Source organism: Carassius auratus, chromosome 38 (assembly GCF_003368295.1).
Source record: "Carassius auratus strain Wakin chromosome 38, ASM336829v1, whole genome shotgun sequence".
NCBI classification, from domain to species: Eukaryota; Metazoa; Chordata; class Actinopteri; order Cypriniformes; family Cyprinidae; genus Carassius; species Carassius auratus.
The window spans coordinates 15,125,678-15,142,520 of record NC_039280.1 but is presented as its reverse complement, the minus strand read 5'-3'; the positions used below and the strand labels follow the sequence as shown (position 1 = coordinate 15,142,520).

The 16,843-nt window shown below is 38.8% G+C and overlaps 2 protein-coding genes across 11 annotated transcripts in view; both read left to right on the top strand.

Annotated features, from left to right (window-relative positions):
* The first annotated feature begins 2,239 nt into the window (after positions 1–2,239).
* LOC113057196 (eukaryotic translation initiation factor 5-like) lies at positions 2,240–8,184 on the top strand. 3 transcript variants are annotated; one of them, XM_026224385.1, is made up of 12 exons: positions 2,240–2,330; positions 2,541–2,738; positions 3,864–4,146; positions 4,285–4,366; positions 4,472–4,644; positions 5,259–5,370; positions 5,556–5,683; positions 5,756–5,917; positions 6,485–6,646; positions 7,087–7,251; positions 7,354–7,491; positions 7,764–8,184. In XM_026224385.1, the coding sequence occupies exons 3-12, from the start codon at positions 4,075–4,077 to the stop codon at positions 7,857–7,859; spliced, it is 1,290 nt and encodes a 429-aa protein (XP_026080170.1). In that variant the 5' UTR covers positions 2,240–2,330; positions 2,541–2,738; positions 3,864–4,074; the 3' UTR covers positions 7,860–8,184. The 3 variants fall into 3 exon arrangements, with proteins under 3 accessions (XP_026080170.1, XP_026080172.1, XP_026080171.1); XM_026224387.1 differs by lacking the exons at positions 2,240–2,330; positions 2,541–2,738 and adding an exon at positions 2,789–2,985; XM_026224386.1 differs by lacking the exons at positions 2,240–2,330; positions 2,541–2,738 and adding an exon at positions 2,970–3,102.
* Positions 8,185–10,317: 2,133 nt separating this feature from the next.
* The window catches only part of LOC113057193 (MAP/microtubule affinity-regulating kinase 3-like), a 30,228-nt gene continuing 23,702 nt past the window's right edge, over positions 10,318–16,843 (top strand). For 4 of the 8 annotated variants that reach the window (XM_026224379.1, XM_026224375.1, XM_026224378.1 and 1 more), the window contains exons 1-3: positions 10,319–10,933; positions 12,965–13,156; positions 13,903–13,956. In XM_026224379.1, the coding sequence (XP_026080164.1) occupies positions 10,880–10,933; positions 12,965–13,156; positions 13,903–13,956 (300 nt within the window). In that variant the 5' untranslated portion in view covers positions 10,319–10,879. Of the gene's footprint in view, positions 10,934–12,114; positions 12,270–12,964; positions 13,157–13,902; positions 13,957–16,843 lie in introns of those variants that run through there. The other 4 variants (XM_026224373.1, XM_026224370.1, XM_026224374.1 and 1 more) reach the window with 3 other exon arrangements.

The window sequence follows — 16,843 nt, the reverse complement described above, 5'->3', positions numbered from 1 at the left end:
ATTATCAAAGAGCATGGCTTCAGCCGGAGTTCAAGCACTCTCAAAAACTCCCATTATAACCACTGAAGCAGTTTACACTGTAAAATATATTACATCATACGCACATCTGCACTTAGTTTTTTCTGATGAGAGAATTCACCAGATATCCGAATTCAGTAAGCGAGCACAGGTAGTGAACAAAACACTGCTGTTTTTGGTTTGTGGCTAGAAGGGATACAGCTAAATTCAGAAGTTTGTGTTTTATTAATGTCTACACCTACCCCTTACAGTAATGCAAAAACAGTATTTAGTGTGACAAAAATTACAAGATATTGATGTGCGCATGCCCAGAATAGTTTTAGCCGTATCCCTTCTAGCCTTAACCCTTTTCAGCGATTGACTCATCGTAACACCTCTGACTGGCCACTGCATTGATAAGTTGCATTCCGGGAGGAGCGGTATTTCTGATGCTATCTGGATCTGGTCTAGTGCCCTGGGTATGTGCCCGCCCGGTAGGCCCATGCGTTGACCTGTCCCTGGTTGATGGAATTCTGAAACAATTCTTAAACCTGAAATTATTTTTGTTAATTGAGAGTTCAAATGCACTGCCACCTGACTAATATAAGGTTAAGATTAAGACTATATTATGTAATTCCTTGACATAGTCATGTCTAACATGTCTGGTGTCTCTGGTCTGGTAATGTCTGGTTGTAATTGTTGTTATAAGTAAATGGTGTGTATGTGTGATCAATCTAAGTGTTTTAGCTTAATATAATAGCTTTAAAAATATTTTGGATAGTTCAGCTTTGATTGGAGGGTGGAGTGGATGTGGAGGACATGTTCTGGTGAATTATGAGGCAGGCAATCAAAAGAGAATGGGAATGGGAAAACACCACACAAAAGTTTGGTAGTGGTAAGAGCAGTTTTATTGAAAGTCTTTCAGGATTTCTATTTTTTTCCTCATGACTTTTTCCCCACATGTTATAAATGAATGTTGAAAGTCATGGTTCTTAGACTGGCGGTGTTTTAAATGTATTTTAACTCTGCATGTATTTGCTCCTATTGTAGAGGCTGTAATAAGAAATGTATGCTAATAATTTCTTGTTAAGAGAGTGAATCGGTTAGATTGTGTGTGAATTTTATTTTGTAACTTATATATTTTTTTCTTTTTCTGGACATCTGTACATATAAGTTGTATTGCAGTACATTTGTCTGTTGTTTGTGGGTTTCAGTATTTCCATATTTTAGAATGCATTATTGCTTAAGTTTAGTTTAACAGTTTCATTTGGTTTCTCTTCGGTGTGGGGTGGGGGGGTTTCTGAGTTTATTTAAACGGTAGGCTATTTTAAAAATAAACATTTAACAGATAAAATAAAAATGAATAATTAAACATATGTTATTGCTACTGTGTAATTATGCAATCTCAATACAAAAGTAACAGCAGTCTGATTATGAGTATTTTAAAATGTAATTTAATCTAATTACAAGTAAAGTTTTTGGAATCTGAATCCAGATGTAAGTTACTACCCAGTGATACTTTACAATAAGGTTTAATTTGTTAAGAGTAGTTAACTATATTAGCTAACAATGACAAATATTTCTTAACATCTCTAAAGCACATATTAATCTTAGTAAATGTTGATTCCACTAAATACTAGGCTACATTGTTATTAAATAGGCCTGAGCTGACACTAACAATGAACATCTGTATTTTATTAACTAACGTTAACAAAATAAATAAATACTGTAACAAAGTATTGCTTATTGTTAGTTAATGCATTAAATAGTTAACAATTAAGTAGAACCTTAATATTAGCATTACAGACATATGACACCAGTCATACTTTAAGGTGCTTTCTCATCTTTTTGTGAATTTAATTTTCATGTGGTGACAACATTAATTCTCACTTTACCTCAACAGTAATAAACAAAAAAGATTTTGTGATGACTATTTGTGTCACACACAGTAACCTAAATGTTATTTTCTTATTATTTTTGTTTAACTTTAACTCCCTGTATTACTTTTACTCAGAATTCTCTTTTAGTGGACATTGCATTTTGTTAGATGCCAAAAGTAGGTTAACTTATGTAACAGACACAGATAACTCTATTGTACAGTATGAGTTGCTTTAGTAGAACGTAAACTGAAATTAATAGTGATTATGTGGTACTCCGTGATGATTGACGTTGAAAGGAGCGAGTCAACGTTAAGAAATTGAATACATGTATAATTTCAGCCAATGAATGGCCGCGGTGGGCGGGACTACGAGGCTTCCACTTGAGATACACGCCCACCATCAGCGCTCATTACTCATTCTGCCTTTGCGTGGAGCAAAGAAGGCTCTGGAAAGGTAAGACGTGACCTGAAGTAATATAAAATACTTTCTGATAGCAAATTAACACGTCTTAGATCATATCTGTAGTGTTTGGGTCAAGCAGACGCCAAAGCAATCGTTTGGAACCGTCTGTTTTCTTATGACGGCGAACTGGAGAGTATCATAGTAACGTAAGCTTGTTGCCAAGTTACATTTGACAAATCTGCGTCTGTTTTTCTACTCCAGCTCTTCTCCGGAGATCTGATATCCCTCGACTGATCGGCTGCATCGCTCAGCACTCCCAGGTCTTATCTTTCTTTTCCGTTGTGTCGTGTTACATCTCTGGATCACGACCCAACATCATCTCCAGGCTCTCCGCTGTCAACCCTTCACTGCGTCAGTGGACGACTAGCGTTGTGTTTATGTCTTTATTTCACGGAAACGGTGAGTATCCGATCGGTCATTATGCATAAACTGGTTTGTCAGTGTCTGTTACACATCTGTATATGCGTCTTGAGTACCCAAGTCTCGGAAACGAGTGCTTTCGGAGGCTTTTATTACTAGCTAATGGGTGAGAACTAGCTTGACGGAGGGGAACAAAATGGCGTCGCGGCGCTTTTGCGCACTCCGCCGCGCGCTGACCGTGACGCACTCTGCACCAGCGCGACGATCACAGGTTCACCAATCTGAGGTTTGTTAAAGCGAGTGTACTATGTCGACTTGGGCTGTGTTTTAATCATCTAGTGTAATTAACGTGCTGTCGTTGGTATTCGATGTAAAACTAGCGGAGCGGGTTGAGCTCAAACGGGTGAGTTAACCATGTGTTTATCGACCTTGGGTGCAACCAGAGACAGTTTGGAGCAACACGGGTGACTCGATATTGCGCTGTAGTTTACGTACATATAAATTCTAAACCGATATTAAAGCACCTGTGCGGTGACGTTGTTTCTGACCGTTTACAATTCCCTTAAAGTAAACAACTGCTTTGATATACTTTCAATTCGACCAGCCAACAAACACGCGCTTAATACTACATGATTGTGACCTTATGTTTGGTTTTGGAAAGATCGTCTGTCACGTAACTCACGGCTGAAAATCTATTCCTCACCACGTGTTCGGTTGGCTTGAGTCACCTGCTGACGCAGTCGATGACGTGCGTAACTAGGCTCTTGGTCAAGGCCTTGGCTACATGATTGGTTTTATTTTTTAATTCACTACCAAACGTTTGTTTGCGTTTAATAGTAACGTTAGATGTTGCATTTTTTTTTTTAAAAATCCTACATATAATGTGGATACAAACCAGTGCCATAACCACCTTAGACCTAAAAATGGACACACATCATTGGTTTGGTCCTCCAGGATGTATGGTTACAGTCTTGATATAATGCTGTTGTACTACATATCAGCACAACTGTGATTTGACTATAGATGCAAATTGGCCAGTTAGTTTGTATATGTCTTCTACCAAAAAAAACATTTATAGAATCCAAATGTCACCAAGTGGAACGCCAATAGATGATCAGATTACGAGGAACTGTGTAAGACCGTGTATTTCACTTTGCTTTTCAGAGCTGTTGCGCAGCTGTTGGAACGCGAGCGGGGGAAACCTAGTCCACGAGAGAGGAGTCTGCAGCCTCTGTGGCAAGACCTTTTTCATGTCAGAGACCGAGCACACTTGCAGTTGTTTATGTCATCCCCTCTTCTCCAGACAGAAGATACCCAAAAAATCCCATTCAAGATCTTTTTATCTTGCTGATAGTGATAGCTCAGATCACTCAAAATGTCTGTCAATGTCAACCGCAATGTGTCGGACCAGTTCTACCGCTACAAGATGCCCCGTTTGATTGCCAAGGTAAACAAACAAAAAATCATTAGTTATTTCTGCACATAAGTGTTCTCTTACTGCTGTGTGTAAGCAGTAAGAAAACTATCTGATAACAGAGTTGGAGAAAATAGAAAAATAAAAAAGTTTTCCCACTGTCAATTACAGGTGGAAGGCAAAGGGAATGGAATCAAGACGGTCATTGTCAACATGGTTGATGTTGCAAAGGCACTGAATAGGCCTCCAACCTGTAAGTTTGGGTTTATAATTGGTTCTATCACAACTGTTATTCTTTCAGTAGTGTTTTATTACGGGACAGTAATGTATGTGTTCTTCCCCTTTGCTGTTTCCTCAGATCCGACTAAGTTTTTTGGCTGTGAGTTGGGGGCGCAGACTCAGTTTGATGCAAAGAATGACCGCTACATCGTAAACGGATCCCATGAAGCCAACAAACTGCAGGACATGCTGGACGGATTCATCCGCAAGTTTGTGCTGTGCTCCGAGTGTGACAACCCTGAAACTGACCTGGTAAACAGACAATCAGCGTTGCTTGCTGAATAAACTCATGGTTAAAAATTAAAGATCCTTTTTGCGGTCGGTCCGATAACGTTAAGAGAACCTTCTGAGGGTATTTCAACCTTTTTTGTTTTGTTTTTTGATGCAAGTACAAGGTCAGTTGGGATGTTTAGTACAATCGATTTTGTCCTTCGCCCTCTATGACGCCCACATACATGATGACAGAATAGCCAAGGTTGTGAAAGCATTGGTCTTCTATAGTGCTATTTTAATATTATTTTTAAATATTTTGGTTTTCTTTAGCTTTATTATTATTATTTTAGTTTTAGTAATTGTACTTGAACATAATTTTTAGTTAGTGCCAAAGCAACAACTTAAATTATTACAAGATGTTCCCTAAAAAACTTATTTTGCCATTACACTGATTTTTAGTAATAATCTTACAATACCAAAACTGGTTCGAGTGCTCACAGCCTCACAATTCAGTGCAAAGTCTTTAAATACCTGTTGTTGTTGTTGTTGTTGTTGTTTTTTTGGTTTGTAACCTTTGGCTATTCAACTGTTGCTTCAGTTTCAGAAATGTTTCTCGTAGTATCTGTTGTTCAGTTAGTGTCTTTGTCTTTCAGCATGTTAACCCAAAGAAGCAGACCATCGGAAGCTCTTGCAAGGCTTGTGGTAATCGGGGAATGCTGGACACTCGGCACAAACTGTGCACATTCATCCTCAAAAACCCACCTGGTGAGTTGTGTTCTGCTGTGGACTGTTAAAATGCATGAACTACTTATTTACTATATTTGGCATTAGATTTATGCCTCCTGTTTGTTGGAAATGGATATAGTACTACTTGAATTGTACATTTCTAATGTTAGAATTGCATACAAGCTTTATAACCCCCATTAAGTGTAGACCTGTTTGAAATGCAGAGCCTGATAGTACTTGTATGAAAGAGAAGAAGGAGAAAGAGAAGAAAAACAAAAAGAAGGATAAGGAGAATGGCTCGGGAAGTGGTGAGGCTGGGGACCATAATGACATCGATGCACCAGATGCTGTGGTAAGAAATACCTATGAATAACTATACATGTATATTATTGATACAATTTGTAACGAGTATGTTGATGTGTAGGATGGTGAGGAAGACGATGATGACTGGGCAGAGGAAACCACAGAGGAGGCCCAGCGTCGTCGTATGGAGGAGATCAGTAACCATGCTAAGAACTTGACCCTCAGCGAAGACCTGGAGAAAACCCTGGAGGAGAGGGTCAACATCTTCTACAACTTTGTCAAAGTAAATATTGTCGCTGTTATCTGTTTCCAATGTGAAATCAGTTTATAAAAACATCTTCGTATATGGTGGAGTAGACTACCGTTCAAAAGTTTGGGGTTGGTCAAAAGAAGTTTCTGTACTCAACAAGGCAGCATGCATTTGATCAAATATTTTCAGAAGTTATTAACCCAGTCTTCAGTATCACGTGATCATGCAGAAAATCAATCTTATATGATGATTTGCTGCTTAAGAAATATTTATCCATGTTGAAAACCGTGGAGAAGCTGGTGCATTATTTGTTTTTACACATTTTGATGAATAGAAACCTTCAAAAGGACATTTTATGTTAAAATCTTTTGTTAAATGGTCTTTGTCATCTTTGATCAGTTAATTACATCAAAAAGTGTTGCTTTCTTTAAAATGAATAAATAAAATTATTGACCTCCAAATTTTGAATGGTAGTTTACCTTTTGTACCTGTGTAGGAGGTTTAAATTAACATGTAATTATAAATAACCAAAGGGTCTATCAGTGCCACTAGAATTCAAACAACCGAAGAGAATCTCTGATTTGTTTTTTCTCTGATCAGCAAAAGAAAGAGACTGGAGCAATAGACTGTGCTGATAAGGAGATCCTGGCTGAAGCAGACAGGCTGGATGTGAGAGCCATGGGGCCACTTATCTTGAGCGAGCTGCTTTTTGATGAGAACATCAGAGACCAGATCAAGAAATACAAACGTCACTTCCTGCGGGTATATTAAAATAATTCTAATTTTGAAATGTGATGGAGCGACCCACACAGGATCTACATGTACAGGACCATTTGACACATTCTGCTGATTAGTACTCTCAGCTCTATTTAAACATTTTACACCCAGAATTTGACAGATTTTGCCCCAATATCAGGATTCAAAATACAAAGTTTCCATCTGGGCCTAGTGATAGATGAGTATTTATAGCCGGACACAGAGATTTGCTGGCAAGCTATGATGCTAGTGTAAAGACTCGCTAAATATAGTCTCGACTATAAATAGCACTTTTAAATGAGCAGCTTTGAGATCTACCACTTTTCATCCATTGCTTAGATAAATGAAGTCGAATCCATTTAAGTGATCTACTGTTTCTGTGAAAGATAACAAATAAAGTGCTTTTCATTCATTATTCAAAGTGCCGAATCCTCCTTTTCCTGTAGTTCTGCCACAACGATAAGAAAGCTCAGAAGTATCTCCTGGGAGGCTTTGAGTGTCTGGTGAAGCTTCATCAAAGTCAGCTGCTGCCACGAGTCCCCGTCATTCTCAAAGACTTCTATGATGCTGACCTGCTGGAGGAGGATGTCATTCTCATGTGGGCAGAGAAGGTACAACCTACTCATCATTTGGATTAATAGAGCATTTTATATCATCGGGCCATGAACTATGAACTACAAACCATGAAAAATATATTTTTCCTTTGTTTCAAGGTATCCAAGAAGTATGTTTCCAAGGAACTGGCCAAGGAGATCCATGCCAAGGCAGCTCCCTTTGTCAAATGGCTGAAAGAGGCAGAGGAGGAGAGCGAGGGGAGTGATGCAGAGGAGGAGGAAGATGAAAATGTTGAGGTAATTTTTTATTTATTTATTATTTTACACATATAAAGTTAGAAAAGCTATATATAATACAACCATTTTTATTTTTAATATTGCATGTACCAACTGTAAATCTTACAGATTAATGTTGTGGTTAATTAGAGAAGCAGCATTATATTTTAACCGTCAGCAGGAGCCCTGGGACTGTAATTAGTCTAATTACCGTAGTCTTCTCTGGGCTTGAATTAGAGCGTGTTTTTGAGAGACTGATTCTTCATCATTCTCATCTGTTTTTTGGTCTTTAGGTTGTGTACTCCTCCTCTGCCCGAGAGCTGAAAATGGAGACCGTTCAGCCTGAGAAAGCAGAAGAGGATGATGACCTTGATATAGATGCCATTTAAAGAAATGATGAGCTGAAACAGCAGCTGTCATCTTGGAACCTTGCTACTTCCTGTTCCTCTTGATGAAATGGATCACAGTGGCCTCCTGTTTAGCCCCAGTCTTGTTTTGTCCCAGTTTATCCTTCGTTATATTTGATTTACATGAAAGGTTTTAATATAGCTCTTTTCATTGACTTGCTGCTGATGTATTAAGAACTTTTGAGCTTTATTGTCCGTATTGACCAATTTTGTTGTATTGTGAGCATGACTTTGATTCATGGGTTTGCTGCACATCTGATTTTTGTTTTTCTTGAAATCATTTAATAAAGGTTTTTGCTGTACATGACATTGATTCTGTTTTCTTAACTAAACAAGATTGTAACTTGAGTCTGTGTAACAAAAAATATGAAATAAACTGGAATAACAGTGAACTATGATACAATTCTCTCCATTTTGGCGTCACTTGAGTTCATCAATAATTGTTCTTCAGAGGTGGCAGCTATTACAGAAAGACCTTGTTGTTTCAACTACATGACTTCTCACCAAATCCTTGCCCTCTGAAAACATGTGCTTACTCCTACTGTAAAAAAAAGCATTTCTGACATTGACTTGGGATCAGGGTGGTCTAGGTGGGTTTTCTTTTTATGTCAAGCAGTAGGGCATTTATTCAAAAAAGTTGGCATCTTGTGGAAGATCACTTATTGTTGACTGTAAAGCCTAAAATGGGCACTAGATGGCACACATACACCAGCACATAACATGAATCATCTGAAAACTGACATTTTGCTGTAAATCAGTGGTTCTCAGATTTTTCTGACTCTAAAGTCCACCATTGTATGAGCCTGTCTGTGTTTGATGATCATGACTTTTGACATTTAATTAAAATGGAACATGTTTTGAGATTTACAAAGTAAAGCCTACAATAAGGATGACTAGAATTTTGGTATTACACAGGAAAGGAATTTAATATAATTTTACCTAAAGGCATGACATCATGTAATAGCAGTTCTACTCTTATGTTTCATATGCAGCATGCTGTACATGATGTACAAACCCGATTCCAAAAAAGCTGGGACACTACAAATTGTGAATAAAAACAGAATGCAATGTGGAAGTTTCAAATTTCAATATTTTATTCAGAATACAACATAGATGGGAAGATGAGAAAATGAATAATTTTAAGGGAAACATAAGTTGATTTTACATTTCATGTCATCAACACATCTCAAAAAAGTTGGGACAAGACCATGTTTACCACTGTGTGGCATCCCCTCCTCTTCTTATAACAGTCTGCAATCGTCTGGGGACTGAGGAGACAAGTTGCTCAAGTTTATGAATATGAATGTTGTCCCATTCTTGTCTAATACAGGCTTCTAGTTGCTCAACTTTGTAAGGTCTTTGTCGCATCTTCCTCTTTATGATGCGGCAAATGTTTTCTATGGGTGAAAGATCTGGACTACAGGCTGGCCATTTCAGGACCTGGATCCTTCTTCTACGCAGCCATGATGTTGTAATTGATGCAGTATATAGTCTGGCATTGTCATGCTGGAGAATGCAAGGTCTTCCCTGAAAGAGACGACGTCTGGATGGGAGCATATGTTGTTCTAGAACTTGGATATACCTTTCAGCATTGATGGTGCCTTTCCAGATGTGTAAGCATGCCCATGCCACAAGCACTCATGCAACCCCATACCATCAGAGATGCAGGCTTCTGAACTGAGCGCTGCTCAACTTGGGGTGTTCTTGTCCTCTTTAATCTGGATGACATGGCGTCCAAGTTTTCCAAAAAGAACTTCTGATTTGTGAATTTTGAGAATTTTGATTTGCCTGACCACAGAACACTTTTCCACTTTGCCACAGTCCATTTTAAATAAGCCTTGGCCCAGAGAAAACGCCTACTGGATCATGTTTAGATATGGCTTCTTTTTTTAACTATAGTGTTTTAGCCGGCAACAGCGAATGGCATGGTGGATTGTGTTCACCGACAATGTTTTCTGAAAGTATTCCTGAGCCCATGTTGTTATTTCCATTACAATAGCAGTAGCATTAGAGTAGGAAACTCATTTCTGATATCGCGCCACTATTTTTCGCCGCAGCATTGGGGGAATTGATGATCCTCTGCCCATCTTGACTTCTGTATATTGTTATTCCATATTTACTTGTTCTTTTTTTTTTTTTATCTGTGTTTTTAGTCCTGTCACTGTAATTGTGTTGCACTGTGGAAGCTTCTGTCTCAAAAACAAATTCATCGTACGTGTAAACATACCTGGCTGGCAATAAAGCTCATTCTGATTCATAACGGCCAAGCCATATATGGTAAAACTGCACTTCAATTGAACAGGGTGTTTCACAGTTGTTATGGTATGACGAAGTTTTCCCCTTTTTCCATATGAACACCTAAAGAACTCTGAGGGATGCTGCGCTCTCCAATGAACACAGGGATCCGTCTGTTTCCTCACTTCCTCTGTCTCTCTCAGGGCTCGGCTCGAAACTCCTGTGCTCTTGGGCAGCCATCTTGGATCTCGCTTTGAACGAGAGTCAACAGACGCGGCTGTTTAGGTGGAATGGAACCGTCAACAAGCCCGTCTTCTCCGCGGCTCTGACGCCTGTGACCGCTGCCGTTCGCACTGAATATACCGGACCCATCGCTCGATGAGCAGATTGTATTTTGGGAAGATCGCAGGGGAGGCCCCGTGAAGTGCCGTTTTGTCTATTCTCAACGTTACTTGAACCGGACATCCGAAATATGAAGCAGACAGCGACGCGAGGCCTGGAAGTATTATGTTTTTAACAGTGCACAAGTTAGCCGGTCTCATTAGCTATTTTGGGATCTCTTAGATGGCTCGCAATCGGTAATTAAACGCAGTAACGTCCGCGAAATATTTCTCCCAAACTTTTAACAAGTTTGTTACCAGCTTTAGAAGCGAATCAATGATATTGACCAAACGTGTAATCTGTCAAATATATAGTTTCCCCTTCGTTGCCCCGCAAAACCTGCTCCTTAAACCGTAATTCCGGTAAAGCAGCTTTCCATCAACACCATGTCAACAACAAGAGCCCCGCTGCCCACCGTCAACGAGCGCAAGGCTGAAAATGTAAGTAACGTTAGCCTATTTATGTTTAAGTATTTGATTAACAATCAGTAATAAGTACTGTTAACTGACTCCATCCTGTGTTGTTTTTATCACTTGTGAGTGTGTTATTTTGATCTTGTCGCGTCGCAATTTATGGCCGTGTTTCAGAAACTGGAGAGCTGCCTTCATAGACAACGATTATGGTCAAAACTAAGATGCCGTCTAAAATCATTCAAGCTGATTTTCCTTCAGAATTAAGGGCAGTGTCGCATCCCACATCGTGTTTTATGAGCTGACCGGGTGCTTTTAAGTGGATTAGCAGTATTGTGCCAGTCTTTGGACAGATGGGGCACCAGGCTGAAGTGACGCATGGGGTCCAGGGCATCGGTAAATTGGCTGCTTTTCTGCTTATGAGTGCAACATATGCTTGATTAGTTAAAGCCCTGCATGCTAGTGAGTGACCGTGCGTGGGTTTGCACGTTTAATGCGCAGATAGAATGCAGATATTGCGCATTGGCGTCAGTCTGTCCTATAGGTTACTGTTCATACGTCAGCAGTGAGGGAAGGTGACATGAGCACGCGCGCTAATGCGGGTCCCCCTTAAAAGTGCCTGTGAATAATCTGGATTATGACTTTTCTATCTGTTTGTCTCTATCTATCTATCTATCTATCTATCTATCTATCTATCTATCTATCTATCTATCGGTCTATCTATCGGTCTGTGTCAATCTATCTAATGTCGTTCTATCTAGCTAGCTGTCATGTTCTAATATATGTCTATCTGTTGTTGTCAGTCATTGATTCTATCGTATCTATCATTAGTTCTGTCAGTCTGTCTTCTATTGTTCTATCTATCTTTCTATCTATCGTTCTATAATTTGATCTAAATCTGAATGAATTGCTCTTTTTTTTTAAATCAAAATCCAGAGAGGACATTGTGTGCTTACTGAAGTTATTCATATAAAGTTATAAAGGAATCTGTAGATGCTTCGATGTGTGAAAGTTAGTCTGTGTGGATTATTTGTTGACATTTATTTACATGTATAATGCCTTGCGAGAATCTCCATACTTTAATGCAAAAAAAATCTCTCTGCCTCTAACTCACACAAACGTGCACACACACACACACACACACACACACACACATGCACACACACACACACAAACACGTACATGCACTGGGTGTCAAAAAGACTCCAGCAGTGATGCAGCTCGTCAGTATCGGTGTTGGTGGATGGGAGAGTATTGATGAGTTCTTCTCACTGAAAAGACAAGTGTTTGGTTCAGTGTGATTCAGCTTGCCAACACAAAAATGAGAGGATCGCAATCTAATATGAAGCATCGTGCAACTATAAGCGTAAGTGACCTTTATTCATGACTGTTCTTCGCATTTTATTGCTTTTTGTAGGTTTTGTGTCAAGCCTGAGGCTGTTGGTGGATTTATAAATCTATTAGGCAGAGCTTTGTGGATAACGGTCAAGTCGGGGTGTCACGGACAATATGCAGGATTTAGTGGGAGCATTGTATAGCGCAGTGTCAGCACTGCCTTACATACAGAGCTGTTAGTACCACATGAGACTCACCGACTTACTAAACGTCATCCTATTGCACTCATGACCTCTAAATGGGACAATTCAGTTAGTCTCAGTATTATTTGTTGCCTGGTGTATGTTGCACAGAGGTCCTCTCACAAGGTCACAAGAGACCTTGAGAACCGTCAGCATAATTAAATTAACTTTATTTTTTAAATATGAAAATTAGAAGTACTTTTGATGTCTAACTTGTTAATGCTTTGGTTAACTTGTGTCAATTTTTTGACTGTGTTCAAAAAAGTAATAAATGTGTATGTTGTCAGGGTGAGGATGGATGTGACTGTGCTAATGGACCTCTCTGATGTGGCATGGGTGGAGTCAATATTAGTGATTTCTACCCTGGGGAATTAAGTTTCCTTTCCATGCATAGATAATGAATGTTTTTTCAAACACGCTGTAACATATACATATTTGTTATAGTTTTTTTTTTTATTTATGGATGTGTTTTTATTCCTAACAGCATACAACAAATAGCCATGGCCGAGGGGAGGGGACCTCTCGGTCTGTGAGGTCGAGTGGTCGAAACCGAAATTCTGGCTCGGGATTAGATGATGTGCACCCTCTTATTGGGAATTACCGACTTCTAAAAACCATTGGAAAAGGCAACTTTGCCAAGGTCAAACTGGCTCGCCATATCCTCACAGGAAGCGAGGTGAGGAGTCAAGAGTCATGAGTGTGTTTCCTGACACACAGACACAAACATGCTTTCATGTTTCCTTTTGGAATTTTTTGAATTATACTTTGTTAAACTCAGTGGAGCAGTGTAATGTAATTTGAAAAAAATCTCATGATTGATTTTATTTTTTATTTTATAATTTACACGCATGCATGTTAGATTTTTGATATAACAATCCTAACGTGATACACAATCATTCCAAAGTATGGGGCCAGTAAGAAGATGCAAGACTGCATTAAAATGATCAAAAGTGAATAAAGGCATTTATAATGTTACAAAAGATTTCAGTTTCAAATAAATTCTTTCAGTTTCAAAATAAGTTCTTTTGATCTGTTCTTCACAGTTTTAACAAAAATGTTTATATTAATATTAACAGAGCACCAATGATATATGATGACAACTGAGCAGTAAATAAGTATATTAGAATGATTTCTGAAAGATCATGTGATACTGAATACTGGAGTAATGATACTTGAGATTCAGCTTTGCCATCATCGAAATAAATTACATTTTAAAATTTAAGAAACAGCTATTTGAAATTGTAATATTATTTTACAGTATTGCGATTTTTATTTTTATTGTATTTTTTAAAAATCAAGTAAATGTAAAAAAATCTCACAAACCCCAAACTTTTGAATGTTAGTGTATATAACTGAAGAATATTTTAGGTTGCCAGTTTTCCTCAAATTTCACAAAATTCCAATAAAAGTTTTTTTTTTCAGGTGGCAATAAAAATTATTGATAAAACCCAACTAAATCCAACAAGCCTTCAAAAGGTGAGTTTCACATTTAATACTAAAATGTGCATGTTATGTGTATTGATGTAAAACTGTGTCATGATTCAGGGGTTTTCTTCCTCCGTGCTGCTAGTGTTGTGTCATTTACCTACAGGAAGTTCTCTGTTTGTTCATGACTCTGGGTTTGGGTCTTTTTGTCTGAGTTGTGTATTGGCTACCTGGTTAGTTTTGTGTTTGGCAGCAGTGCAGTTCCATTCTGAATCATAGGTAATGCTGGCAGTCAGCTCAGATTTCTAAACTGTGTTGATCTTCTGTGCTAGTATCCAGAGCGTTTCTCAAAATCTTGGGTAGTAGAAATGGAACATAATTTCTGCTGGTGTTCTCAGTCACCCATCATTATGAGAAGTCCATTCAAACAGAAGCTCCTCCAGCAGTAACCTTCACACTCTGAGCTCAAGTAGTAAAGTACACCAGCTGTGGTGCAATACTGTCCCCACCTACTGCAGGCTGCGCCGCCACTCAAGCCGCTCTCCACTGAGCACATCCTGTCACACCTGCGCATTTCCAGCCTTTTATTTGGAAACGTTTATTTCTAAATGTGTACAAAGCTGTGTGGGAATTGAGAGAGAGCGAGAGCAAATGCTGTAATTTGGTAATGCAGTTAATATAACACGGACAGCTTGCATTCTATGCGTGTTCTCTTGTGACATTCTGTTCTCTTAAAGGGAAAGTCCACCAAAAGCTATTTCCGAACCTACAAGACAACACAAAGGATGATATTTTGAAATTTTGTCTGTTTGTTCAAAGTCCAGGCTACCGAAATTGTCACTCTTCAGAAAGCTTGAGAAAGACTTTATAGTCCGTCTGAATCGAGTGGTTTAATCCAAGTCTTCTTGGATGAACAGCTTTAATTTAAACTTTTTTTATTTTACATAAAGATTGATCAACTCACATAGAGCACATCAAATATGGTAAACAGTATCTCAGTTGTACTTGATGTGACACTGGTATAAGTTAAGTATTGCTAAATCTATAGTTCCTCGGTTAAAGAACCTTTTTAGCAAATTGTGATTAAATTTTTCTGTTGGATTGCTCTGGCTGATTGTACTCAACAATCTAATGTAATGACTAATGTAGACTGATTCATAAACAAATGATTATTATAAACAGGACTTGTGAAAGGACTTGTGAATCAATGCCATGAGATGTGCTTGAATCAGTTTAATGACTGAATCATTTGTAGTTTCTGTCTACTTACTTTCAGAAATGAAAGTCATTGTCAAATCTAAAATAAACATACTAATGCCGAGTTCACTATTAAAGTCATTGGATCATCGTTGTTTTCTGGGGTTCACATGCACAATGGATCGGTGACAGGAAGTTACGCACCACATGACTTTATAATACGAAGAATCACAGACAACTCTGTCTGGTCTGCAAACTACGTTTCATGTAACTCCTCCCCGAACTTCCTGCTGCTCTGTATCTTGCTCTCTCATTGGTTGTACTGTCTATTTTGGGCAGTTGTCTGTGATTTTGCGAGAGCTGTCGTCGAGTGAAAATTGGGCCTCAAATCATGCAGTGTGTACTCAGAAATTGTTATTAGTATTAGTCATTAAGGAACAGGAAATGTTTGATCACATTATTGAAATGTTGTGATTTGAAAACCTCAATTGTCTATTGTGAGAAGTGTAATGATATATGAATCACAGCTCACACTGAAGTCACCGTCAAAGCCACTGGTCATTGCGATAAATTCACGAAGCCATCTGAAACCGATGCGAAATCCTTATTGAGAAGTCTGTCGGCATTACGTGAAAATCCAGATCGTTTGGGTTTCTGTTGAAATTACTGGATTTTGCCCGTGAAAATTTGCTGAGCAGTGGTTAATGATGCTCCTTTAGTAGAAACTCTGCGATAGTAATCAAAAAGAAATAAAAAAACAATCAGCATTATATCCCCTGCTTTTCACGGTTGTGGATGATTAGAACAAAAACTCAGATTTATACAAACCTTTATTGCTTGTCACTCTGTAGTGTTGCGTCTGGTTATGACACTGTTGTGGTGAATCAGTCTTCACAACAGCCAAGGTGGAAAGAGGAGGAGGAGGAGGAGGAGGAAGAGGATATGTGGGGGAAGGACAGATGGACATTTTCGGTGGGCCGACAGTGAAGTGACAGACTGGAGGGACCTCAAAATGGTAGGAGATGGAAGATAAAGGCCAGAACAGGCAGAGACAGCCTGATGACAGCCCGAACAAGTGGAGTAGAAGGTGTACATGTGAGTGATAAATGTGAAATGAAAGGCCGGGAGAGATGTGTGCATGGGATGATCAGAAGAATTCAAATGATAATGCTAATCAGCGCTTGCTCAGAGATATACAAGCCGAGGACACATCTCTAATTTTAGCTGGGAGCTGCTCGCCGCAGCCACCATTAGTTTTTCCACAGCAGCATTGATTGGGATTCAGAGTGTATCCTCGCTCTGTGGCCTGCTGGTCGTCAGCCAACACACGGCTGTGACTCACACACCGCAATAATGAGAGACTGGCCCAATCAGGCCTCTTCGGTCTTTCTAGTTTTTGCTTTAATTATCAGCATCGCCTTCATTTTCTCTTCCTTTTAACCCTTTATGGTGTGCATTATGTGTCAACGATGAAAAGATGTTTTTTTTTTATGTAAAGTTCTACATTCAATTCATATTTTTTCATTAACTCATCTTCATTGGCTACTTTAAAGGGTTACTCCAGCCAAAATTAAAATTATGTCATTAATCACATACCCCCATGTCGTACCAAACCCATAATAGCTCAGTTCTTCTTCAGAACACAATTTAAGATATTTTGGATGAAACCCGAAGGCTTGTGACTGTCCCATAGACTGAATCTGACTGATGGCAGATGGAGTATTCTGATGATGACTTTTCA

Coding starts and splice junctions, on each gene's coding strand:
- LOC113057196 (XM_026224385.1), top strand. CDS start 4,075: ATGTCTGTCAATGTCAACCGCAATGTGTCGGACCAGTTCTACCGCTAC. Junction 4,147..4,284: donor TGCCCCGTTTGATTGCCAAG/GTAAACAAACAA, acceptor TGTCAATTACAG/GTGGAAGGCAAAGGGAATGG. Junction 5,684..5,755: donor TCGATGCACCAGATGCTGTG/GTAAGAAATACC, acceptor GTTGATGTGTAG/GATGGTGAGGAAGACGATGA.